Here is a 27,661-nt window from a genome sequence, read left to right as displayed (position 1 = left end):
ATTTAGCACGATAAAAGGTCTGGAAGCATGGGGACGAAACGTTCAAATGTTCCTTCTTCCCGAGTTCTCTACGTGCCAGTTAAATTACCGAGTCACATGCTGAAAAACTCCCAGTTAAATCAGCCTGGCTGAAGTCATATGCGCAAAAAAGCCCACCTTACTGTCTGGGTCAAGTATTGAAACATACACAAATATATTTTAACACAGACCCAATGGACCATCTGTAGTTTTAAAAATGTTTGCAAAGTAAGTTAAAATGTGCCATTTCGGGCGCAGGTGAAAAAAATCTGTAGCAAACTAGGTCCTACACGGTGTGTGGTTATTTACCCATACTACAGATGGACACGGACGAGAACCACAATAAGCATTTCATGTAAGGAAAAGAAAATGGAAGGAAGGAGAACTCTCTAAACCAAACATCAATAGCTGAAAATTGCACTAGCTTAAGATGTTCTTCCCTCATCTCCACAATAACTGAAATACAGGATTCATAGGTACTATAATAGGACCAACAGGGAAATCAGGAACAAATGAAACGATTAAAAGAACGATCTTAAATACCTAACATCGTGTGCACCAGATCGGCTGAATGTGACACACAACAGCTGACACCATACTTTTAAAACATTTGTTTTCTAAGTTTATTCATTTATCGAGAGAGAGAGAGAGAGAGAGAGAGAGAGAGAGAACTGGGGGTGGGGGCAGGGGCAGAGCGAGAGAAAAGGAGAGAGAGAGAATCCCAAGCAGGCTCTGAGCTCCACAGAACCTGATATGGGGCTCGAACTCACATACTGGGAAGTCATGACCGGAGCTGAAACTGAGAGTCAGGTGCTCAACCGACTGAGCCACCCGGCGCCCCAGCCCACACCATACTTTACTTGATATCCTTGAAACACGAGAGTTCTCAGATTGACAGAAAGATGGCGGTCACGATGGCCAAGGCCACAGAGTGAATTCTGTAGCCCTTCCTGCCTGTGGGGCTGCTGCGTTGAACTTGACCTTGGCCAGCCCTCTCAAATTAATCAGGCACGAACTCATTAGTCGGTGCCTCCTCGCTCTGCTGCGGGAGCAACAGCAAACTGGACAGCTACTCCCGTCCATTTTCTCCTCGAGCAAAGGGAAGACTGGGTCTCACACCACAGGAACACGGAAAGCCCAACTTCAGGGCTGGTTCCCTTGACAACACGCCCCTTCCTAAGCACATTCTTTGGCTCTGTAACGGGGCCAAAAATGTCTTTAAAAGTCTAGTTAAGGGGCACCTGGGTAGCTCAGTCGGTTAAGCATCCGGCTTTGGCTGAGGTCATGATCTCGCGGTTTGTGAGTTTGAGCCCCGCGTCGGGCTCTGTGCTGACAGTTCACAGCCTGGAGCCTGCTTTGGATTCTGTGTCTCCCTCTCTCTCTCTGCCCCTCCTCCGCTCGCACTCTGTTTCTCGCTCTCAAAAATAAATAAACATTAAAAAAAAACAAAAACAAAAACAAAAACAAGTAAAAGTCTGGTTAATTTAACCACGGTTGCAAAATGCACTTGGTGAGACAGTAAACTGTTTGGCCGGGTGGGGGAAAAAGGAGAGTCATCAGCAAAGTAAAATCTGAAGCTCTTTGCAAGAGAATAAAATAAAATAAAATAAATTAACACCTTGCCCATTAACAGGATGCTTGAATTTGTTTAGAGGCTAAAAGAAATAGAACATCTGGAAGGGTAACAGAAATATTCACTGTTTTCCAGGATCTTGCCAAACATTAAATAACCTTAAGTAATTTTTCAAACTTCTTATATAAAGGAAAACAGTTTTCTTCAGTTGTTACTTCTGTTTGTCTTCTCATTGGTCAGTGAAATTCTGTGCGATCAGAGTCCGGAATGGGAAGGGGAAAGAGTGTGGCAATCCAGCAAGATATGAAGGCAAACCCATGGGTAACCAACACCCCTACGGCACGATTTGTCTCAGGAATGCAGGACCGATGCCTTCTAGTGCTAACTGCTCCTTTGAACATGTGAAGCACTTTTCAGTGCCAAGAGGACCACCTTCGTGTCTTCGACTGCAAGACTGAGTTAATAAATATTGTGTTAGATAGGGGCGCCTGGGTGGCTCAGTCAGTTGAGCATCTGACTCGCGGTTTCGGCTCAGGTCATGATCTCATGGTTTGTGGGTTTGAGCCCCGCGTCAGGCTCGGCACTGATGGTGCGGGAGTCTGTTTGGGATCCCCTCTCTCTCCCCCGCTCTCTGCCCCTCCCCCACTTGTGCACGCTCTCTCTCTCAAAATAAACTTATTAAAAAAAGATCTTTTAGTAAAAACGTATTGTGTTAGACAGATTCACACAATCCTGTGAAATGCCCAATGCTTCATTCAAGCAGTGAAACAGGACAATTAGAGTGAAATGTGACTCTTCACCCAGTTCCATAGCAAAAAGCATCCAGATGCTGCAGAAATACGAACCTTAGGGTTTATGCTCAATCCCATCGCCAGCCTTCACGGCCTCACAGGACCGGTTTTAACTTGGGGCAACAATTAAAAGCAAGTGCAAACAATGGTCCAGTAGCCACACCTTGGTCAAAGGTGGCAGAAAGTTAAGTCAGATCTACTGGCCTCTGTGCAAACAGGTTCGTTTGTTGATTTTTTTTTTTTTTTTTTTAAGCATAGTAAGAAGAAACATTTCGCACCTAATTCTGGAGGGGAGTGGGAAGCAGGCTGTACAATATGAAAGAAAAGCAATTGGGATGTGGTTCAGAAGTCTCTGAGAGTCAGAATTAGTGAAGAGAAAAATTTAATTTGAAACTGGAAAAGGCCGATCTCCAGAGAGAGACTCCGGTCTTAAGAAGCAAAGATGTGAAAATCAGCATGATTTCAAAGAGAAAACTGCACCATTAAATGACTACAGTTTACGTTCTGAAATTCAAAGAGATGAGCCCAGAATGGAGCAAAAAATGACATGTATCCCTGTGAAAACCAATCACAAGTTCTGGGTCTCAGTCCTTGGATTGGAATCTCACGTCCCATCATTAGGAACAGGGTTGACCAAGAGTCCTTTGACCCCATCCTTCCCACCTCTCTGACCTTATCATGCACCCCTTTTCCCCTCCCAGATAGCTACCTCATCCCTCCAACAACCCAGCTTGTTTCTGCCACGGGGACTTTACGCTTGCTACCCTCTTGTGTGGGAAGTTTCTCCCCCTCACACGAAGGGCTAGCTTCTCCCGCTTCAGACACCTTCCTAATTTTGCATGTGTTCATACAACACCCCCACACACACACCCTCACGTACTCTATACTCAAGACTCAACACCAGCGGTTAGAATTTTGTTTTGATTTTTAGGAGACATCTAGAGTTTCCTGTGGAAAGTAGAAACAGGAATGTAGAACATTAGTATAATAAGAAAGAGGAGGAAACCTCTGCACATGACCGCATAAATACAAAAGATCTGTATCCAGGGACGGAGGGCCTTGCCCACCGCTCCCCACACACAAAAAAGTGAACACCAGGGCAACTAACCACTCTTATCTCAGATCAGCAAGATCGTATCGAATTCAACTGCAGTTTTGAAAATTCATCACTGATACACGTTATACAACCGATATAAAAATACTGCATAAACTATTTACTGCAAAACACTATATAAAACAATTTTACCAATAGGAAAAGTAAATGGACAAACCAGTTGAGCAAGCAAGGCGGAATATTCTGCAAACAGAGAAACAAAATTAACCAAGAATGTGGATTTTTAAAGTGAAGATAAGAGGTTGGGGCACCTGAGTGGCTCAGTTGGTTGAGCGTCCGACTTCAGCTCAGGTCATGATCTCACAGTCCGTGGGTTCGAGCCCCACGTCAGGCTCTGTGCTGACAGCTCAGAGCTTGGAGCCTGCTTCAGATTCTGTGTCTCCCTCTTTCTCTGCCCCTCCCCCGTTCATGCTCTGTCTCTCTTGTCTCAAAAATAAACATTTAAAAAAAATTTTTTTTAATTAAAAAAAAAATAAAGTGAAGATAAGGGGAGGAATATGAAGATACAACTATTTCTTTTTTTTAGTTTTTTTTAACGTTTATTTATTATTGAGAGACAGAGAGACACAGAGCGTGAGCAGGGGAGGGGTAGAGAGAGAGGGAGACACAGAATCCGAAACAGGCTCCAGGCTCTGAGCTGTCAGCACAGAGCCCGACGCGGGGCTCAAACCCACAAACCGCGAGATCATGACCTGAGCCAAAGTCGGTCGCCTAACCAACCGAGCCACCCAGGCGCCTCGAAGACACAACTATTTCTGATACTGGGTCCTACCAACCCTATTGTAAGCAATCGTTCTTAGTGTCTGGTGTAAGTACACATTGCTATTTAGGGCCTGGGGATAAATCTAATCGTGGAACGCTGCATAGGCATTTTATTCTTCCAAAAGATTCCACATTATGATTTATACGTGAACCTAACTGCAGTCAGGACCAGTTCGTATAGCACTTAATGAGGTAGATTCCTCCTGCATGTGAACGGTTCCTTAGCAGTTCCAATTAGGACTTACAGAAGTGCGTGCACAAACCCCTTAAGGCAGGCCGGCCATTTATCCAAATTATATGGAGAAAGGGTTGCAGCCTGGCTCAAACCTAACAAGCTGTGTCTCCATGACCTCTGTCGAGGTCAAGTCCATCCCTAGTCTAACACCAGTATTCTTCAAACGGAATCTCAGAGACCTAGGAGCTTGGCCTTATTCCTTAGGTATCCAAGGGGCTCGGACACCTCTTCCAAGCAGAGCAGTTTACCGTTTACGCGTGCATTTAAAAAAATAATAATTGACGATGTGCCAGGCACCATGCTCCCTTCCTCCATTTTATGTATTTAGACTGAAAAAAAGGTCTGTCTGCCAAAGCGAGGACTGAAACTCATTTGTGGGGTTCTTTCCACTGATAACATCCCACGACAGCCGACCTATGATCTGTCTATAGGACAAGCAGACGGGGAAGCACGCAGGGGTGTCAGCCCTGGGAAAAGAGACCCGGGTGCCAGACTGACCCAGAGAGAAGGAGGGGTCTTCAGGGAAGAGAGGAAACCACTCCAAGAGCAGGCTTTCTTATCATTCCCTGGGGCTGGCTAGGTTTTCTTTGTAAGAGTCCTGCATTCCAAACACCAAACTCTTTTGCAACAGGGGTAAACTCTCTAAAGACTTTTAATGCGTCCTGGAATCAGCGTTCAGCTTGATTTATTACAAGAACAAACACAAGAAATTATATCTGATGTGGACGAGTCTGGGCCAGTTAAATAGTCACAAATACCATGGTGCTAATGAGGCCAAAGTTCCAGGCACAATTCATGTACAGGCCAGCTAAGTGCTATGTTCTGTGGCCTCAAACTGCACTCATGAGCCCAGCTGGTCGTTTCAGACATTTCTACCCCTGGTATTAACATAATCTGTAGGCATGGGTGGGTGGGTGGGGGACGCGGAGGGAGCCGGTACAACCCAGAACAAATCTGGGAAGTACATGTGCCAAGACTACACGGTGCCATCATTTTTATCTACAGACAGAATATTCTGGTAACAACCCAGGATGAGCAAAATATTACATGCCAAAGTAAAAATAATCTTCTGAAACTCTTGGTAAGTTAGCCCCTTACTTTCTCAACTCCAGGCCTTAGGTGTTCGTGACAGATCCCTACGCCTAGGAATAGGAAAATAAAATGCAAATTAAGTCATTTAAAATATTGTGCTTTATTATCTAATAAATGGTGAAAAACAGTCAACTAAAACTTAATCGAACACACGCTGTGCCAGGCACTATGAAGTGCTTTGTATGTAGTAGCTTGTCTAATTCCAGTCACCATCCACGAAAGGTTCATTCATTCACTGAACAAATATTTACTGGCCGCTTACCATGTTCTGGGTATGGTTCTGGGCGCATAGGGACACCTCAGTGAAGAAATGAGATCAAAGCCCCCATATTCAGGGATAAAGGAAACTACAGCATAGAAAATTTTGCCCAAGGTCCCAAAGCGAGGAGCTGGGATTCAAATCCAGATAGTGTGGCCCCAGAATTCCTGCTTGTAACAACCACCTATTTCTGAAGCTGTTTTTCCACCTAGAAGCAGGAAGCGTCAAAGAGGACCCTAGAGTCACAGAAATCTGACAGTAAGAGGGAAATGCTGTGTACCATCTAGTCCAAATATCATGTGTGCCCCATCTCCCCACTGCCAAACCCGTGGAAAATATCTCTAAAACACAACGTTCTTAGGGCACCTGGTGGCTCAGTCGGTTAAGCATCCAACTTCGGCTCAGGTCGTGGTTTCACGGTCTGTGAGTTCAAGCCCCGCATCGGGCTCTGTGCTGACAGCTCGGAGCCTGGAGCCTGCTTTGGATTCTGTGTCTCCCCCTCTCTCTCTGCCCCTCCCTGCTCGTGCTCTCACAAACAAATAAAACATTAAACAAAATTTAAAATCCAACGTTCTTTCCCTCTGAGCCTAGGCGCTGCCCCCCAGAATCCTTCTCGACACAGTGCTCCAAGCAGCCACCACTGGCCATCTGAACCACGTCCCCATTATACAATTATCGAATTTCCTGAGAGGCTAAGACCTCACGCAAAGCCACAAGGCAAGTGGCTGGGTGTGGCGAATTCGGCATACGTCCACTGACCCTTATCTCCACTCTTGACCACCCCCTTTAGATTATGAATACTTGCCCACACAGCGGTTAGTGCACAGATTTCCCAGTGGACCACACTGAGGATCATACGGATTCCAGACACAATAAGAACAGTTAAAAAAAGCAAAACAATTTTACAGTTTTCTAGCATCAGCATAATGACCCGATGTCATGGATTCTCACTCAAGTTACAAAAATAAAAACAGCAACAACAAAAAAACTCAAAGAGGTAACGGAAGCTTAAAGAAGTCTTTAAGCTACAGAGTCTATAATGTGCAGTATTAATTTACAGGTTTGTTTTTTTTTTTTTTTTTTTTTAATTTCCAGTTTGGGAACTTTAAACGCCCCCTCCTCCGTCCCCCACTCCCCAACCCCCATCCCTCCATCTACTTTTCTGTGTATATAGGGCTTTAAGGATAGTTTCAGTGAAAAAGTCAGGTACGGAGAACTCATAAACCCAGATTTCAAATACCACGCAACAGAAATGGGGCAGGGAAAGCCTGGTTCGAGTTCTGCTAACAAACAGCAAAGCCCAGCAGACTTCAGATTCCAGAGGCTGCCAGATGGGAAATGATGAGGCCAATCCAGTTTGGAGTCCGATGGCTCAAGTAATTAGGGAACTGGAAGGGCTTTGTGGTTTGAACAGTCGATGACCGGGGTCAAAAGGCACTGGCTCTACTTTGGCTAACGTACTGACAGATTTCTTGGCCTGAAGAAGCCCTATCGCTTTTCCGAGCAACAACTCACACGGAGTTTAATTCCTGAATGATTCACAAGTATCTGCCGGGCAACTGTACTGCTCTAAATTAAGCTTCTTAATATCGAGTGAATCCGTGTGGCATTATTCCAGATAACTGTTTTTTTGAGAGCTCGAAATCCTTTAGGTTAAAACATCGATACATACATACATACGTGTGGTCCAGGGATTGTAACTCTTGTCTCTTAAAAACACATACAGATATGTGATCAAAAGAAAGATCTTCGGATGGTGGTGGGAAGGAATCGGATTATTGGGAAACACTTCAGATCATTCAGGAAGGACAAGGGATTGAGGTGAAGCATGAGGCAAGTGGCCAGAAAATCCAGCTAGCAACGAGAAGGAAAAGTCAAAGAGGAGCCGTCCCTGCTGCAAAGTGCTGGGCTGAAATCAGGGGCCTGCCTTCTCAGCCCAGCTGTAGGGTCTAAGGTGGTTCTTGCAATTAGTGATAGGGACAATGCAAATGGTTTCTGTGCAAGATGTGTGTTTTGACTACCTTCATGTGTTTTACAAGCATTCAAAAAAAAAAAAAGAAGAAGAAAACGTCTCTGCTGCAGTTAAGTTTCATTCATTGAACATATACTTACTGAGCAACTCCTTTGCGGTCCCTGGTACATCAATGTATTTACAGCAAAGGAGTGTGGTTACGTGACGTCAGAAATAAACTGCCTAAGCATGAAACCAAACTTTGTTTCAACTCCCGATTTAACCAAATGCAATCAAATCACTAAAATGGAATCATGTCACCAATAAGTTCTAAGATCCGTCCTTTCAGTATTTTCTGTAAGTAAGTTATCCACCCATACGCAGAAACCCGGGCTCAGGTTACTTACCCAGCTCGCTCACTTATAACGAACACGGCCGACACGAGTTTCCATTAAGATTTTGCCTAGCGAGCAATAAAGGTGTGTGCAGAAGAGTTTCCAAGTTTTATGAGGAAAGAGTGCAATATAACTTATGCAGAAATACTCCGGTTTAAAGGCCAAATACTTCCCAATGACAAAAGAGTCAAGGATTATTAACGCCATTCAAGAATCCGCCCCCCACCCCCGCAAGTGATTCTTTGCAAATTCTAACGACAGGAAGCCCCTCAGTGGGCTGACCTGAGATCTGGAAAGAGGAGGGCGGACCTACCTGCTGTCTGTTGTTGGGCATGTGGGGAAGCATGGTGGACACGTGGAACATGACTTCATAGTCTTTGTACGTCGTGTAGAGGGAGTGAGTTCCTGTAGAATCAGCTAAAAACAGAGGATGATGACAAAAATAAGCCAGGCAAGTACAAAAGTCAGCGATGTGACACTTACAAGGTCGTTTTGCCAAAGGCAATTCAATTGCAAGCAACAAACCACCCAACCATAAACCACAAGTGTCCTGGGTGACCACTCTGCCCTCTCGCTGCATGCTGTTCCTGCCACTTCTAACCCGTGTCTAGCGGCCACCCTGCCCCACTTGGGTGTGTGTGTGTGTGTGTGTGTGTGTGTGTGTGTGTGTGTGTACGGTTAATTCTTGCGTGATTCTTGGGCACCTGATCTTCCAGAACTCAAAAAAATGAAATGGGACTGAGTTAATATGGAAATGAGAACAAAATAATGTTCAGGATTTCTTTCCCCGAATGATGTAATTAATTTTCTTCTCTTTTCAACAGGCAATGTAATGATGAAGTCCTATGATTAAGACGGCAGAGAATGAAGGTGGCCTCTTACTGTATATTTTGCACTGACACATGTTAGAAACCATGACATCCGAACCCGTCTTAATCATACAGCTATTCACCTTCTGAAAAGCAGAATGATTCTTTGCAAACTCAAAATCCATCTGTATTACCAATAGATGATCACAGATGCACAGTGTCGGGAACCTGAACCAACACAGTGACTGTAAAACACTTAAGTCATAATTTCAGGGTGTAGTTTCGAACCACTTTGAATATGGATAAATAAAGACAAAAAGATACATGGAAAATAAGATGTAAACAGAATTCGGGGCTGCCTTTTTCAATCTTTGGGCAACATACAGGTTTATGTTTCTACCTTATAAACAAGAAACAATGCTATTCGGGGTCATTTAAAACGAAGTTTATTTCATTGCGTTTGTTGGGGAAGATCTAGGTAATCACCTTGGGTTAACTTTTTTTTCCCTTAATCTAAATATTTTAATTTACTTTAAAGACATGTATACATCTAGCATTCGTGGGCCTTTATGATTTTCTTCCTGAATCCTGCAGTTTTTCTTTTGAATATTCATTCTGACTCAGAAGCAGTCCTGAAAGTTTTCTAGAAAAAGCATCACATACAGTTTTGCAGAGTCTGAGGAGGTACTCGCAGAAGGCAACTGAATGGAAAAAGGGAAGAATTTAAAATGTTTATATACGGATACTGACAAATCAACTTGCAGATGGTAAGAGAGGATATTTCTCTAATAAGCTGTATATTTCTGGTCCCCAATAAAGCAATTTTCTCTTTTAACTACATATTAAACACACATCTGTTACTTTTCGTAGGACTTCATGGAAAGTAACGTTCCATTCCAACTGTCTTGGCTAAAGAATGTGGCTTTGGAAGTGAGCAAGCACGGTCATAAGGGAGCAATGATTGTCTTCTTTTATGAGGAACTGACTGGCTAATAACAACATGAAGGCCAGGGGATGAGATAACCCAGCACATTCAATGACTCCCATCACAACACACTGCTATTCAGATGGTTAAAATTCAGTTAGAGACATCCTTATAGGTAGTTAGTAGGTCTAGACAACAGGTTTCAGCTTCAGGAAATTGCAGTGAAGGAAGAAAAATGCATTTTGGGGGGAAACACTTTTAAAAATATGATCACTGGGGCGCCTGATGGCTCAGTCAGTCGAGCATCTGACTCTTGATTTTGGCTCAGGTCATGATCCCAGGGTCATGGGATCGAGCCCCACATCGGGCTCTGTGCTGAGTGTGGAGCCTGCTTGGGATTCTCTCTCTCTCTCTCTCTCTCTCTCTCTCTCTCTCTCCCCTCCCCTTTGCCCCTTTGCCCTACTCACACTCTCTCTCTCCACTTTCTCTAAAATAAAAAAAAAAAAGATCATCATTAGTCTATCCCAAACAGTACTATAAGATGGCCTTCTGAAATTATATATTCTGCAAGTTTTCATCATAAATATCAGTATGGTAATGGAGAAGGTAAACAGATGAGCTTGTTCGAGGATCTGCTGCAAATATTTCTATTGGGCAAGAGCGGCAGGCCATCAAGGCGGAGCCCAGTTTCGTCATTCTCTGCATCCAGACCGGAAGGGGCTGGGCTGCCCACGGCCTGGGGTCCGTACTCTGGTGAGCAGAGAGCATCTTAGTGGCTCATGATCATGTGATCCTACTGCGTTTCACTTTGTACCTGAGACAGAAAGAACCCGTTTCAAAGCCAGAAAGGACATCCCAGATACTCCAGCCCAACACTCTCAATTTTGCTTGTGGCCCGGATCCGAAGAGGGAGGACAGAGTGAAAGCTCCAACTCCCATAAATTTAAGAAGGAAGATTTTTTGTGTGTGTTCCACGAAAGACAAAATTTTATCTGAGCATTTCATGAAATGTAATTCTTAGAAACTTCCTCTTTACTAAAGGGATGTCTTAGGCTTCACATCTCCTGGAATGCCTTACTCATAAAAATAACTTGGATTTGTTGATTATGAGAATCAATGCATCAAAATCTCGTTCTTACATTATCATTTCCCTGAGCAAAGGTGCTTAGTGCTACATCTGTGATGTAACAAGGACTTCTCCTAGGTCATAAAAATTTAAAGCTGATGTCCATTCTTACACGTAGGGAAACATTCATATTATCTGTGTTGTGCTTTTACAGAATGGATGGATCAGAAGGTCTTGTGGCGTTTCCTCAATCCACCCCGCTGAAGAAAGATGACAGGCATTCATGATAATGAATCCACATCAGCAGTGACTTTCCTGGAAGGATATCCCTAAGGGCAGCATGCCCGCACCTCTAGGGGGTGGGTGGTAGTTTGCATGCAAGGGAGTTGGCCAAGAAAAAAAAAGAAAAGTCCAGCAAGGTCTCACCGATTTTTCTTAAAATATGTGGATATTCACCGTGGGCGTCACAAATTATTCTACAGTCTTTACAGATCTGAGGCATGAGCAATAGGCATTCAAAACAACAATCAAACTCCAGCCCTCGCATGTGTGAAGGACACACAGGGGCCCGCATACGAGTTAACACTGTCTCTCCAGGTCTTATCATCCATGTTCTAAACGTAACTTCCAAAAAAAACAAGATAAAAAGCCGGATCTGACTGATAGGTACACAAAGACCCAGCACCACCCTGATGTAGACAAGAATCAGTGAGGGTCCCAAGGTGACGGACACTGGGGACACAGAGTCGTGGAACCTCAGATGGCCTCACACGGATGCTCCCACGGGGAAAGGCCTCACTTCACTACCCCTACTAGGACTGGGTTTTGTGCTCTCCCACATCCTCCAATTGTAGAAACTACCTGCTCGTGTTTGTTTGTTTATTTATTTAATGTTTATTTTTAAGAGAGAAAGTGAGAGACAGAGTGCAAGCAGGGGAGGGGCAGAGAGAGAGAGAGAGAGGGAGACACAGAATCCAAAGCAGGCACCAGGCTCTGGGCTGTCAGCACAGAGCCTGACACGGGGCTCGAACTCACGAACCACGAGACCATGACCTGGGCCGAAGTCAGACCCTTAACCGACTGAGCCACCCAGGCGCCCCACTGCTCATCTTTTATTAAAAGAGCAAGCGGTTAATTGCTTGATAATAAGGAAAATTGTCCAAAATACACATAATTACTCTGGCTGATATTTTAAAGGCTGATAGCAATAAAATTGAACAGCCTAAATATGAAGGTAACATATTTAGAATGTATGAGGACCAGAAGGAATATGATTATCTAAATGAAGACACAAGACAAATGTGCACATCACAGGATGAAGGTGAGTCTGTGTTTTAAATCGGCACCTCAGAGCTAACGTGTGCCCCTCTCAAGGGGACGTGGGTAAGGTCCCTGGGAAACAGGACGCATCAGTTTTTAACCACTGCTTCAATTCCCCAGTTAACATCGTGAAACCAGAAATGAACAGAACGGGCCCGAGACCATGGCAGGAGTGGACGCGGTAACATTCTGTCTTTTAGAAACGAACGCAGTGCGTGTCCTCGGTATATACTGGAACAAGGGTGTGGTAGAAGAGGGGAGGCTAAAAGAAAGAAGGAAATATTAAAAGATTCTTCGCGAAGCACTGGGGAATCTCTCTGCTGGTGTTACAAAAAAAGAATTGACCTTTTGAGCTCGTGTGAAACACACACCTCTTGAGAAATGTGCCTCCTTTGCTCGTCTGAGGAAATCTAAACTCTGTCCCGAAGAAGCTTGGCCAGGCTGCTGCTGGGGTCAAGAACGGGAGGGCATGTGATCGCTCACTTAGATTTATGCGGTACGCCTACCTCTGGAGGATTCGATTTGTGCACACACACAAATATGAAGCTTACTTTTATTGTCTAGCTGAGCTCGGTATTTGCTAAATCCTTTCAGCCGGACTCTCTGGCCCAGAAGATCAAGGAATTCTTCAAAAGCTGGTCCCGCCGTCTCATTGTTATACATCTCCTCCTCTGTGCTCTGGCCTGCTTTGCAGTAAAGGATCCCAATCTTGTGCTGAAAGCTCAGCTGAAATGGGGGGAGAAATGTAATTACTTGGCAAAGAGTATCAGACATGCTAACTTCTAGTAAGATTAAAACTACAGAGAGCACGCCAGGACGATTCCCAGAAGCAAATAAGCGAAAAGAGGAAGAAGCAAGGGTCACTGCACAAAATGCTACAAATACACAACCCAGAAACCCCAAAATGCAGCTGGAGAAACGGCAGGAATCCTACGAAACAGAATGTATAGAATGGCCATGTGGGATCGACCAGGTTTCCAAAATGGACAGACAAGTTCAGGCATCTACTTAAACATACAAGCATGGAAATACCTAATTTTATACCCTTCATATAATAAGAAGCATCATCTCCTATGTTAGGGGGAAAAAAAAAAAAGGCCACGACTTTAAAGTTTCCCCTCTCTGGTTCCTGATGCTTCTTTTGTTGTTAGTTGAACATTCAGGAAAATATGAAAGACTGTCATGAAAACACAAACCAAATTAAGGTCTGGTAAGGAGGGAATCCCAGGGGAAACTGTGATATATGTATATAAATAGAATAATGTTTTGTTTCCATAAAAATAACTCTGGCTATACAATTACAGTTATTTCTATACTTTTGGCTATCCTGAAAAGAAAACATCTGCTAAATATACAAAAGCCGTAAAGAATTTTGATAGCGATTGAGGAGATCCTGCTGTAATGCTATCTTGCAGTCAATCTCTTATCAAGCTGGTAGCCAAAGGCTTGCTTTCTCCCAAGGCCGGGGAGAAACTGGAACCATTTTTTACAGTTTTCTTATTATATCCAAAGAGAAACTACTCCTCACTTACGCAATCAGCGCACTTGATCTTACTACCGGCAATCTGAGCCTCAAAAACGGACAGATTATCAGACATCACCGGCTTCCTAAGGGCATCAATCCATAACACCGTTCACTTTCATTATCGAGCTATAAAACAGAGCCTTTAATAAAAAATTTACAGCTGACTCGCCGTAAAGTAAGGCAAAACGATACTCCTTTCCCTTGAGCGGCAAAGTGACAAAAGCGGTCTCATCCACGTTACCTGATGACAACGTACAATCCAAGAAAGGTAGGAAGTCACCTGCCAGGGTGATCTAAGCAGCCCGTAGGAAGTAACCTCACTGCGCATTAGGATAAATTTAGAGTTGAACAGACAGTCAACCACAACTGCACAGTGAACACGGTGATTCGTGCCCTGAGTGTGGGGATATGAGATGCTGGGCACAAGCTATTTTCCAGCCACACTATCGCACATTTTATTGAACCAGTTCTTTAGGAGGGTCAAGTACAAAAATATTTCCCTTCATCCAGAGACTGAGGAATGTATGTTTCTGACCAACTCCCCAAATAAATGAGACACTGTATTTACTGCAAACGGACCATCGTCTAAAAAGTAGTACAAAGTGTAATAAAAACGCCTGATTTTACTTCATTCTGAACGCTAATTGTTCCTGAGTGACTCAGAAGACGTTTCAGGATCTTACGGCACGCCAGGGAAACACGGGACTAGCAAGCATCACCCTGGACATTGGTGATCTCAGCGACCATCAGGATCCACCATAATCCTCTGACAAGGCCTCAGAATGCCTGCTTCCCGGCCTAGATATCTTGTTGGTTTGACTTCTCTTTTGCCATCAGAAGACGACTTCACCTCTCTCCAGTTATTTGGCCCTAGCCTGTAGGGGAGTCCGCCAGAAATAGAGCGGGATGGTGAGCCCTGGCGTGTGTAACCCGGCGTCCCGTGGGCCCCAATGTCCCTGCATCCAGGCACCCACGGCTTCCCCCGCAGCCAGTAGACAGGGCCGCACGGCCGCACGCTCGGTCCCGTTGGCCTGTCCTCTGCTCTTCAACCTGCCGCTCACGTCAAAGTGCTGTCAGGCCATGTGCCAACACCACCTGGCCGCCTCGTCTTGCGCGGCCCGGCCTCCGACGCCCCCTGGCTGCTCCAGAGGGGGACCACTTTCCCATCTTACGCTCCCACTCCTTTGGGAGGAGGCCCAGAGGAGCAAAGCTGCTTGGGGCCCCACGGTTTGGGCTAGTGCGGCCTCACGTCCGCTAAGCAGAGCCCTCACCCGACGGGCACAATTTCTCTCTGTGATTCCAGAGTCTCCTGGACTTGCTATTCCTTGTGGACTCTCATTTGGGCAAAGGCCAAACACCCAGAGAACCGAACTCCCCTGGGCCTACCCCGCTGGCTGTGGTGCCGTCCACTTCACACCCTTCTCCCCAGCCGTCGGACAAGCCAGCCTGAGTCTAGACCCTGCCTGTGAATGGGTCTAGAATCTGCCTGTGCAGATTGCCTGTCACAGACCCTGCCTGTGAATCTGCCCACCCTCCAAGAAGCCCCTGGGCCCACGGAAATTAGGGGATGTGCTCCAAGAGATTTCAAAGCCCACAGGTGCTCACGAGGGCGACCAGAGCTCTGCTGCAGGGAAAATGTCCCGTGGGACACGCGCAGCCTGGCAGGGGCACCGAGCACGTTTACCGTGAGGAGGCCGCAAGATGGAACTACCCCTAGGGACTTCGAGCAAACAGTTGGGGCCGGCTTGCTACGGTGGCTGCCATTCCACTAAAACAGGAACAGAATGAAACGCCGTGAAGACACAGCTCTGACTTAAAGATTTTAACAAACCTCACGAAAACAGTCGAAACGCCACACGACCATCACCCCCCTTACGCTAGCAACAGACCTGCACACAGCTGGTAACGCACCCTGCAGTTAATCAGGGCACAGTTAAAGGGGGGATCCCACCCCCCAAGTACTAAAATGCCCAATTCTCGCGGAACAGGGTTTGTAGCCAAGCTTTCCAGACCTCCGGCCGCCCCCCTCCGCTCCGACCCATCCCGCCGTCCTTGCTTTAGCCATTCCGACTTGGGCAACGGCCAGTCCCACAGTCCTGGGGGAGAGCTCAGCCGGCTCTCAGGTGTCCGTGCCGTCGCAGACCAGAAATCCCCGCTTGTTGAAACCACATACTGCCTCAGTGCGGAGAGCTGGACGTACAGACGGGCTGCTCAGACAGACAACCCAGCGCGGGAGGTCTCCTTTGGTTTCTGGGACTGGATAATGACTGACTGCTGGGTTCCCAAGGCCAGAAGCCCAGTCATCACTGACAAGAAAATTGAAATTTAAATGAAGGGGACAAACACAAAGCTTCTGAATTGTCTTGCAAATAAACTGGAGTGTGCAGGGAAGCCCTTTCCTTCCAGTGCATTCTATCCTCTCTGGGTCTGTTTACTCCCAGCGAGCTTGCAGCCTCATTTATTTGGACCTGTGTGACTTAGAAGCAAGCATGGTGTGCAAATCAACCCCAGTATCTAGGGTGGTGAGGGGACAAGAGGAAGGGACGGCTGGCCCAAGGACAAACTAGCCATTCTGCCCCAGAAGCCATGATCTTCTAAGAGAGGGAGCCGCCACGACTTACCTGAAATTTTTTTTTTTTTTTTTTTTTTGGTCAACCTACATAATTTTAGAAAGCCACCTGTTACATAAATTAGGATAGTCTTTTAAAACAGGAAACATGGGATTTTAGAGGTTGACAGGTGAATTTATGCAGAGAAAGGAACAAAAGTTTCAGAGTCTCGCTTAATAGTTACTTACTTCCCTCGTCACTCTCCACGACTAAACTGTGCCCTGGACACAGCAGGTGCCCTTTCCGACCTTGTTGAGCCAGGGCGGGCTACAAACCCCAGGAGAGCAGAAGACGACAATATATCCTCTGAGTATTTTTTTCACGATTAAAAACCCTTAAGAACAGTACCATATAACTGGCCCGTACCATTCCTGTGCGGATTTACATTTAAGAAGGAGAATAAGAAGGGCGCTCCTCGGAATAAATTCTCAGACACTCTAACAGTTAGTGGCAACTTTTAAGGGTCCTTTAGAAACCAGAAAGTTAAAAAGGGCTGTCCAATCTCTTAGAGATGAAAATAAACAGCATCTCTTCCTCACGGAATACGGGAACCAGACACCATCAAGAGGTACGGAAAGTTTAACACCACAATGTACACCATTAAGAAAGTATATCAAAGTCACACAAATACAATTGCCAAAGAAAAAAACACGTGAAATACAACCAGAGCTAAAGAACGCATTGGTTTACTTAAAAGCAGAACCCAATTTTCAAAGCATTAATTTTGACATCGCACTATAAAAAGCACCTAAACTCTGGATTAAAATAAAAAAATTGCCTGGCATAGCTTCTGGACCTATTCTGCTAAACAGGCATCCCAAATTCGTGCTTCATTTCGTGAGGAGATGGTCAACGGTAGCTGCTGCGATCGTCTCTCAGGGCCTTGAGGACTTTGGGATTCAGGCCCGCGGTTCATGGGCCATCTGTGGAATTTTCTAGAGCAGCCTGAGGGAACCACCTACCTCATCCGCCAAGACCCTGCTATACAGCAAGTACAGCAATATACTTTAAGGGGAGAACCGCATACACTGGCAACATAAAGGGACCCAGAACTACGGCATTCTCCCGTGACGTGCAACATCATAAAAAGAAACATGAAAATAAGACGTGAAAGTTATTGCGATTCTTCTCAACAAGCCTGCTTGAACGTGACAGCATCTGGACCCGCACTGATACATCCACGATCCTTCCAAGATCGTGTTTCCCTCATCGGCTTCACGGACATCTCGTACATTCCACGCACTTTCCCGGTCATGATCACGGTCGAACTATCTTGTGGACCACGCGGTTTTACAAGTCAACTGTTCTAGGCTGGAGCTTCGGTTTGGTTTAGTTGTTTTTAATATGTCAGCCTTCCTGAGACAGACAGGTCCCAGGCTTATTCATTCTCAATGTTATGGTGGCTACTTCCTCCAGCTGATCATACAGAGTGCTAATTCCTTACACAAAGTTCCTATCTCAGCACTCTCAGAATTCCAGCGATCCGAGTATGAGCCACACTGCTGTTACTGGGTCAACCAAGAAATGCCTCGCATTCTCTCCAAAACGAGCAGAAAAATTTTCCTTAGGAAATTCAAGAAATACACATCACCAGTGTCTTTCTGCCTTTTCTGCTCATTTAAAATCAGTTGCATATATTTGGGTGCCTCCTTGTCAGTCTCCCCTCCAAGTTATCTCGCATATGACACTTAAAAGACCTCTTTCTATCTTCCGCACCACCGTCTCAAGCCTGCCTGTCATTAATTCTCTCCTGGACGATGTCAACGGACCATAATTGAACTCCAGGCCATCGTCATTCTTGATCGTCTCCAGCCTATCTCATTCCCTTCCAGCAGAATAATCTTCCTAGAATCCAGCTCTGATAGTGCCGTGTCCTACCAAAAAGCTTCCATGGCACCCTACTGCCTCCTGAATCGAGTGCAAACTCCTTAGCCTAGCTCTAAGTTTCAGCATACTTTCTTGTTGTTGCTGTTTAAACTACAACCACCCTAGATGTGCCCCTGTCTTATAAAGAAACAAGTCATAGTTCCTAAAGCGGCCAACTACTCACATCTCCCTCCTGGAATTCTACCCAAGTCCCAGCTGCGATGCTACCTCCCTTCAGGAGATTTGCCATCCGGTGTGTTTGTTATTCCTTCTTTTCCCAAGGCACACTCACTGCCCTCAAACCTCTCCAAGATCCACCACCGTATTTATTCTTCCCTGCAGAGGTTTTATGCTCTCGGTCTTACCATCCCCACCGGGCGAGGGGCTACGTCTTAACTTCAGTCTTCCCAAGGCACGCTGTCCACTCCTACCTGTTAGTGTGGAACGCCTCGTACACAGCGGACACGAATAAATGCTAGTTCGGGGAAAGGCGCGATGTGAGTTTTTTGAAACCCCGGAAGAAACACCACCGATGTCTAATAATCATGAATCAGATGTGGTCTCGCTAGCCGGGTCAGGGCAAGTCCCAAACATTTAGAAACGCAGACACGAAGTCATACCCCGAACACACAGTCTCGCACGCTGTACACACCCCTTGTTCATCCAGCTTGAGCAGCTGCTCCGCGACCTTGGGGGAATTCGAAGCCTGTCTCAGGCACTGAATGCTCAGCTCTGGAATGACGTACTCCAGAACTTCTTTGAGAGGTAGTCCCCGCGCGGTCCCGTGCCTGGCGGTGGAGGGTATGGCGTCTTCCAAAATCGCGCCGCGCAGGGTTGTAAGCTGCAGGGGCAAAACAGAAGGCTTCAGAACGTCACGGAAGAGTTCGTGCTTACTCCTGGTTACTTCTCTGAGGCACAAGTTTTGAGCTGCCTTGCAGAGGAAGGAAAGGAGGTCTCTTTTCCGAGAGGAGCAGGGGAGACGACAGCCCCCGACTGGCGGAAGCAAAATCAGCACAGCCTCTAAACAACAAAAGTGCACGGGGCTGGGGGGCTAAGCCGGGAGGGGGTTGCAACAGATGTGGGCCCGCAGAAGGGGGGGGGGGGGCAGGCAGAGTGCTGCTGGGGAAACTGACGTCCCCACTGCTCTCAGACGGAACAGGACATCGACACAGAGGAGCAGCTGGAGGTCACGGGGCTGGGCCTGGTCACCGGCACCCCCTCCGGCCCCTCCCTTCTCTTTCCCTATTGCCCTACTGTTCCACACCAACGTTTCTTCCATTCCTTTCTCTTTTTCTATTTAACTTTCCACTGCTGACCGGTCCTGAAGCTGAATGGGGATATCCGGCGACAGGCCCGGGCAGGGTGATTCAGGGCTCTGAGGATTCCTCACTCTCGAATGTTACCCCATGACTCGTGAGAGGTCCTCAGGTCTCTGAGGCACACACGGGCTCGCCGTTCTGACACACGCCGCAGAGGGGAAAGCCCGGCAGCAACTCGCTCTGGCTGTACCCACCCTCACTCTGGGAAGAGAACTGTTAGCATGCAAGAGAGGCGGGGTGAGGGCTGTAGCAACGACGTCTGCTATGCGCGTCACGCTCTAGAACACCACCGCCCAGCAGAGTTTGGGGCAACGGCGAGACTGCGCTCATCTGGGCTAACTGATGCGGGAGCCACGTTGGCTCCACGTGGCTACTGGGCACTTGTGACCAGCGGGTCTTCGCAATTCCATTCCGTTACTTTAAACGGCCGCGTGCGGCTCATGGCTACTGAACGGGACAGCACGGGTCTATAACTTCAAACCCGGCACCGTGAGAGAGGGACTCACCTCCTGTCTATGCTGCGTAGAGCCCGCCATCGCCGGAGCACCTGGCCAGAGCCGCTCTGGTACACGGCCTCGTGCACACACAGGAGACTGGCAAAGGGCTCGCTCTTCTCTCTTTGATCCGGAAGGAGCCAACCAACACCCACACGTGGCATGCTTGTCACATACGCTCCCCCTCTAAGTGCAGTGGGTCACGAGGACAAAACCTCACGTGCGGGCCAGATCTCATTCCTCGTAATCAGCCTCTCTACTGATCCGGGTGTGCGCCGTGTGCCGTTCGTACAACAACCTCGCGTTTCACGCAAAGCGAGGCAAGCGAGGCACGAAGCCAGGGCCCCGATGTGGGAGGTGTGCGGGGGCGGCATGGCCACGCTCACCCCTACTGCCGACTCCTGGGTTTCCTGCATTAGATTTTGCAAGTTCTGACATGCGCTGTCCAGGTCATAGGTGTCCCCTCTCAGCCCCTAAATCCCACATTCTTACCATTTTCCCTTTTCTACCACGTAAGGGGGAAGTAACATTGTGGCCACTTAACATCTGTGACAGGCTCTCAAATTTTTATTTGGAAAAAGATACCGCAGGCTCTGTCAAAGATCTTAAAGACTACCATCAGTGACATTCAAAAGGAAACTCAATACCTTGTCCAAAATAATCTAAAGCAGTAACTTCAGCCCAGGACAGTAACGACACACGCACGGCGGCTATTACCTCGCTCGTCCTGAAGGCCACCCGGTAGTTGAACTGGGACCCTTCTTTCTCCTTGGCGTCTTCCACCTTCTCTCTCCGGATGCTGACTGCCACAGGGCCAAGGTTTTCATCTATCCCAAAGTAGTTCTGGTGCTCTGTAACAGGAGGCAGTGGTGGCATAAAAAGAAAGGAACAAAGAACCGCGTGGGTATCTCCGGGCTCGTCCGTCTGTCAAATCTCTGAAGAAATACCGCACGGGTCTGGGTACACGATTCCCCACCGGGGGTTTGATCAGAGTGTTTTGTTTCCAAGTCAGATGTATTCGTACGTCTCATTTTCCACTACTTCCTCCTCTCCTACAGCTCGTCCCCAGCTCGCGAGCAGCAGGAGCCCTCCTGTCCCCTGCCACAATTCACGGTGTCACATGAAGAGTGTCACCAGAAGGAGGGTGCTGCCCTTCTTAGAAACCGTCAAAAGAGGAATCGAGCTATTTGAAGACCGTTACTGAACGGTTCCCCACTCCTGCTGGAAAGGTCACCTTCTTTCGCATGACCATCGGCACCTGGACTAGCCAGGTAATCTTGGGGCCCAGTGTGATGGCAAAGACTACCCCTGCATTAGGATGTCACTAAAGCACCTAACCGTCTAAAGTGAAATTTTATGGCAGAAAAGACATAAAAGGTCATTGGGTTGCTGTGGTCAAACTATATCTATTATTATTTTTTTAATGATTTATTTATTTTCGAGACAGAGAGAGAGAGAGCACAAGAAGGGGAGGGCAGAGAGAGAGAGAGAGGGAGACACAGAATCCAAAGCAGGCTGCAGGCTCCAACCTATCCACACAGAGCCTGACACGGGGCTCGAACCCACGAACCATGCGATTGTGACCTGAGCCGAAGTCAGACACTTAACCGACTGAACCACCCATGCTCCCCCAAATCTACTAATTCTATAACCTAATTCTACTAATTCTATAATCTAATTCTGTTATCACCTAATCATGCCATTCCCATAAAATCACTGGCCCTGCAGGGTTCTAATCCATTGAATCTCATGGCAGGAACAGATTTCTGGGGTCCTATTGTCCATCTAGCACGGGAACCCCCAAGGACACTGCTCCTCAGAGATGGTCATGAGTCTCCACATATATTCGACAATACGTGCCGGGCACCATTTCCCAACGGGGTCACAATCCGGAACAAATTCCCATTCATGAAGCTACTATACGAGCCTGAACTCTGCCAAGCTGGCTTCTCTGTAAGCACCCCCTTCTGGAATGTCTCACTGTCTCTGGACTGCGGGGTCTTCGTCTGAAGGCAGTCCAAACACTTCACTGCAACCAAACTTTTTAAGGGTTGTCTTCTGAGAGGACCCGGACTTAACACAGCACTCAGATGTGGTCTGAACCCATACAAAATAGGGGAGTAATTACCTGACCATATATTCACGCAGCTTACCTTTTTAGCAGCCCTAGGACACCACCCATCCCCGCTGAACAGGTGGTAAACGCACACCCCCAGGTGGTCTTCACGTATTTCTTAATCAACAGGGGCAAGGTCAGCTGCCCAGGGTGTATGCTTATAAAAGAGATTTTTTTCACCCCATATGCAAAACCACACTTACCCCTTTTGACTGTCACCTTCTGGGTTTTGGCCCATTCTTTCCTGACTCTTCATTTTTAGTTAAAAATAAATACAATGTAGCACATTTAGAAGCTTGAAGAAAACTGTGTATTCTAAAGCCTTTTGGTTATGCCAACGTTTTCTGCCACGTTAAATTTTTGAAGAAACAAGAAATGCTATTCAGAAAGTAGAAATCAGGGGGAAAACAGCACCTGCATCAGGCAGGGCAAACACTGCCCAAAGCCAATGAGGAGTAGGGGCATTTACTTCTTTACTTTCACAATCATTTACCTCTTTACCTCTTCCAACCAAATGAGATTAACGCTGACATTATTTCTCTTTACAGTCAGGGCTACAAGCAGCAAGTCAACTAATTTTAGGGGCTGGAGGATGAATTACTGACTTACTATAATCCTGGACTTACACCCTAGGAAACAAGTCTTTGTTTTTCGTGAGTAAATTACATGCTAATTACAGCCAGGTTAACTGTCCACACTCAGTGTGGAGCCTGACATGGGGCTGGATCCCATGACCCTCAGATCATGACCTGAGCTGAAATCCAGAGTAGACGTTCAACCAACGGAGGCACCCAGGTGCCCCATTTTATTTGGGTTTTAATCAACAATTTAAAAATACTCACTGAAAACAGAGACTAACAGTTCATTGTCTACTTCAGGCTCCTGGGTATATCATCATTGTATTCAAGCTGGCGATAGTGACTATTAGGACTATGGCATTATACTAGATCCTGTGGAAAATGCACCTGCAAACTTAGAATGAAATCAGTGTGGAATTTTCTTAGCTGCGGTTACTAACTGTCCTGACAAGATCTTGCACCTTTACCTCATTTCTCATAAGGCAGATGCATTAGGGAAAATATTTGGAAAGTGCGCTAAAGCACAACCAGCCATCATCAGGCAAAAGCTTCCTTCTTAGGGCCCAATTCAGTAAGTTTCTTGCAAAAATGCTCAAGTGGATTCCCTCTTAGGGATTTGACGAACCCTGCTGACAAGAATCAAATGAGCTTCAAATTATTTTAGGGGGAAGAAGACCGACCAAGTGAGCAAAACCCCTTCTCGTGGCGAAACGGAGATCCCAGATTAGGGGAACCGAATCATGAATTCTAATTCCTGACAACCCGAGCTCGGCCGTGGGTTCTGCTCTCACACACAGCAGGTGCTGCCCGGCCCAACGGGCTAGTGCAGCCAGGCATGGGGGCAGGGGATGGCCAGAGGGGGACATGCGGGGATTTTCTGGGGCGAGGGAGCTACCCTGCACCTTGATGGTGCTAGTGGTTACTGGCCGCATCCATTTGTCAAAACTCTTGGAAATCTACACTTAAAAAGGGGTGAAGTACTATAGGTCAAGTATACCTTTGGTTTTTTTTGTTTGTTTTAAAAAAATTTTTTTTAACATTTATTCATTTTTTGAGAGACAGAGAGAGACAGTGCGAGCATGGGAGGGGCAGACTGAGAGGGAGACACAGAATCTGAAGCGGGCTCCAGGCTCCGAGCTGTCAGCACAGAGCCTGACACGGGGCTCGAACTCACAGACCGTGAGATCATGACCTGAGCTGAAGTGAGACGCTTAACCGACTGGGCCACCCGGGTGCCCCTACCTGGGTGAGAGGAAGAGCCAGTGGGCCTGGTAGGTGGACGGGCCTCTGGCACAGATGGGAGTCGTGAGGACGCCCCCAGCCCCGTGGACCCCCCCCCTCCCCCCCGCCGCCACGGCCCCTCAGGGAGGAGAAGTCCTGCCCCTCCCCTCAGTATTGGCTCTCTCCTGCCATGTTCCAACTGTTTTTCAGGGCTCCACCCGCCTCTACCGTCCCACCGCTGGGGCTTTGTCTCCACAGGCCTGTCTGCCTCGCTGGGCACGGAGGGCTTCTGGGAGTGTCCTTCCAAAGTGAGCCCCCCCCCCCCTCCAGGGGCTCTCCTTCTGGGTCTCCTTTGTGGCTGCCCCTCTGGCTTCTCCTCGTCACCTGGATGTGTCCCAAGGCTCCACCTTTGGCCCATGGCTGTGTGTTCTGACTCTCTCTCTGTCTTTACATGTATCTGTCTGAACGTCCGTCTGTCCTTCCACACCCCCCACCCATTTTCTCCTGTAAGTTCCTCAGTGACATCACCCCAAACTCTCCACAGATTCCTCTCCCATAACTCCCCCAACTCGGGCCATTTCCCCCCTCGGCCTGGCACTCCTGTCGCTTTTCTGCACTTGACATTCTCAGTCATCATTTCAGACTCAACCCCACACATCGATTCCACTGGAAATATTTGCCTCACCTCCAGATGAGGCTAAGTCCTTCAACTTTTAAATCCTCAAGGCCTGATAGGAACTATGCCTGATCGATGTTAAGTATTTAAAGACTTGGCCTTGAATGAAGGAACTGGCGTAGGCTCCCTCATTCAGAGGTTACGGTCGTACTGAGCCTCAACCAGGACTATCAAAACAGAAACAAGGAGGCAGCTCATTTCATGCTGGCGAGTGCAAAAGACAGCGTGAAAGGTCTGGGCATCCAGAAATGCCACAGGACCTGCCCCCGTGACAGGGGCGATATGGTTTCTCGAAATATTTACAAGACTGAGAAGGGATACACCTGAGAATGTCCGCTTCCTAGCGCTGCTCAAACTGTCACAAGCTTGGAGGCTCAAAACAACACTCAATTATTGCCTCACCGCCCTGGAGGTCAGAGGCCCAAAGTCAGTTTCAACGGGCCGCAGTCAAGGCTGGGACAGGGCAACATTCCCTAGGAAGGTTCTAGGGAAGCATCTGTTTCCCGGCCTCTTCCAGCTTTGAGAGCTGTATTCCTTGAATTCCTTCTTCTGTCTTCGAATCCAGCCCTAGATGTTGCGTCAGGGGCCACAATGCATGCTTCTCCCCAGACCTCCCTCTGCCTGCCTCTTACGTGGACACTCGGGATGGCATTCAGGGTCCAGCCAGAGAATCCGGCGTGGGCTCCTGGTCTCAGATCCTTAACTTACTCACATCTGGAAAGCTGCTTCTGCCATATAAGGTAACACACACAGGGGCTGAGGATTAGGACCTGGGTATCTTTGGGGGCCAGTATTCAGTGCACCGCATGCAATTCGTTTCAATCCATTCACTGAAACACCCAGCATGGTCTATGCCTCAGCCATGCGCCAGACCTGATAACCACAAGGACACAACATCGAGCAGGACACAGTATAGTGCCTGCTTCAAAATGTTCTAGTCCTGTGGGGCTAACACTACTGGAAACCAATGAGAATTACGCATTCCAGGTTCTGTAATATGAACAAGCATATTTAATACCATGGAGGTACCACTAATATCCTCTACAGAATCAACAATCCAGAAGAAAAAGCCACATACGCAGTCGAGGCAACTGTCACAAGGCCTATCTACTCTATTTTAACATAAGTATATGTAGAAAAATTTAAAAAGCCACTCTCCTTGGCCTGAAAAATAGCAGGGCTCTGCTCAATCTTTCCTCACTCTTAATTCTGTTCCCACAAAAAAAATTCTTTGAATTTTGACATACTGACTATTCTAACTCACAACCACAACGTGTCCCCTCCACCTACTTAGGGTTTTCCTTCATTTTGGCTATGTTTTGTGGCTCTCCGTCATTCATTCATACCTTTCTTTAGATTTCGTCCTAGGTTGTTAATTTTTTAGGATAATGTAAATAGTATCTTTCAAAATTTTTCTTTTTTTTTTTCATGTTTATTTTTGGGAGAGAGAGAGAAAGAGAGAGAGAGAGAGAGAGACAGAGGGGAAGGGCAGAGAGAAAGGGAGACACAGACTCCGAAGCGGGCTCCAGGTTCTGAGCCGTCAGCACACAGCCCGACGCGGGGCTCGAACCCACGGACCGGGAGATCGTGACCTGAGCCGAAGTCGGCCGCTCAACCGACTGGGCCACCCAGGCGCCCCTCAGAAATTTTCCATTTCTGTTTGTATGTTTTTGGTATGCAGAGAACTTAGATTGGAGACTTGATGACTTCTTCCTTTTAGTTTGACCAGTTTTTGCTTTTTCTACATACTCTGAAGCCATGTTTTTAGGCACTTGGAACCAACCCTTTTATCATTTTGAAATCCCCCATCTACGGTGATCCATCTTGCTTTAAAGTCCACTTCATATCCTCACACTGATCGAGCGGGGACTCAACTGTTCTAACGGGGGAACCGCAGCCATCAGTCGAGGTAGGTCTTATTTTAAGCCGATTCGCGGCTCCAGGGAAACTTCTTCTCCCCCCGTCTGCAGGTACTTAGCCCAAATAAGGGGACAGGGCTGGGCATCTCACTGTGTGGACTTCCACTCAATCCCCCGTCTCCAGTTAAGCGCCCTCGTCCTGCCTTTAGCTCAGCTGTTGTTCAACTTCTCCAGACTAAATCTACAGTTTTCTGCCTGGGTGGGGACGAGTGGTTAACGGACTATAAGGGACAGGAGAGAAAATCCGGCCTTTTACACATATTTATAACTGGTCCCCTTCCCTTGCCCCGCCCCCAGCTCTTCTTCAGAGGTACCTGGCTCTGCGGTGTGGACGGGCTGGCTTCTGATGGCCTGTCGCTGCCACACGCACCCTTCCAATCTGCAAAGCTGGCGTGCCTCTTCCGTCTGCTTTGGCAGATCTTGCCCCGTGAAGCTTCTCCCTAGTTCTCTTTTCCTTCGTGGCTTTATGCCCTTTTGTTATTCCTTCACTATCATTTTTGGTGGGGTTTCGGGAGAGGGAGAGATAACATCTGCCTCCAGTTTGCCACAATGAACTCGCAGGCCCAAACGCGTGTATTCTTAAATATGTGTAATTCTAATAAGCCTGATTAATGGTTTCTGAACCCGGGCTATGCTAACTTATCATCTGCTTAACCTCGGGTTAGTTACGTAACCCTTCTTAGCCTCAGTGCCAGCTCCCTGCCCCTCCACCATCCAATTATACATAACACACCTATCCTTAATCTGAGAGAGGTATTATAATGGAAGAGATGCATGATACTGGCAGAAAAATAAATCAATCAAAAACAAAAAAGGAGTGAACATACAATAAACAGCATTGTGGGGCATTTTGATTTTGAGCCCCAATAGTCCTGCAAAGCACGAGGGTCAGCCTTGAAGGGGATTCACACTTTTAATCTCAAAATGCCCATCTGTAATCACCTAGAGAGCTACATCCCATTCGCTGCAGTCTTTTTATGAACGCAGCGGCATGTATTTTGCTGAATGAGTTCCATCAGGAACTAGAA

The 27,661-nt window shown here is 47.0% G+C and overlaps 1 protein-coding gene across 4 annotated transcripts in view; it reads right to left on the bottom strand.

Moving 5' to 3' along the window:
- SIPA1L2 (signal induced proliferation associated 1 like 2) overlaps positions 1 to 27,661 on the bottom strand; it is a 107,948-nt gene that overhangs the window by 66,958 nt on the left and 13,329 nt on the right. For all 4 annotated transcript variants that reach the window (XM_049644997.1, XM_049644998.1, XM_049644999.1 and 1 more), the window contains exons 2-5: positions 20,841 to 20,974; positions 18,963 to 19,151; positions 12,862 to 13,036; positions 8,504 to 8,607 (exon numbers count right to left, since the gene is read on the bottom strand). In XM_049644997.1, the coding sequence (XP_049500954.1) occupies positions 8,504 to 8,607; positions 12,862 to 13,036; positions 18,963 to 19,151; positions 20,841 to 20,974 (602 nt within the window). The remainder of the gene's footprint in view (positions 1 to 8,503; positions 8,608 to 12,861; positions 13,037 to 18,962; positions 19,152 to 20,840; positions 20,975 to 27,661) is intronic.

The sequence above is a fragment of the Panthera uncia genome, chromosome D2, assembly GCF_023721935.1.
Source record: "Panthera uncia isolate 11264 chromosome D2, Puncia_PCG_1.0, whole genome shotgun sequence".
NCBI classification, from domain to species: domain Eukaryota; kingdom Metazoa; phylum Chordata; class Mammalia; order Carnivora; family Felidae; genus Panthera; species Panthera uncia.
This window is presented reverse-complemented; position numbering and strand designations above follow the sequence as displayed.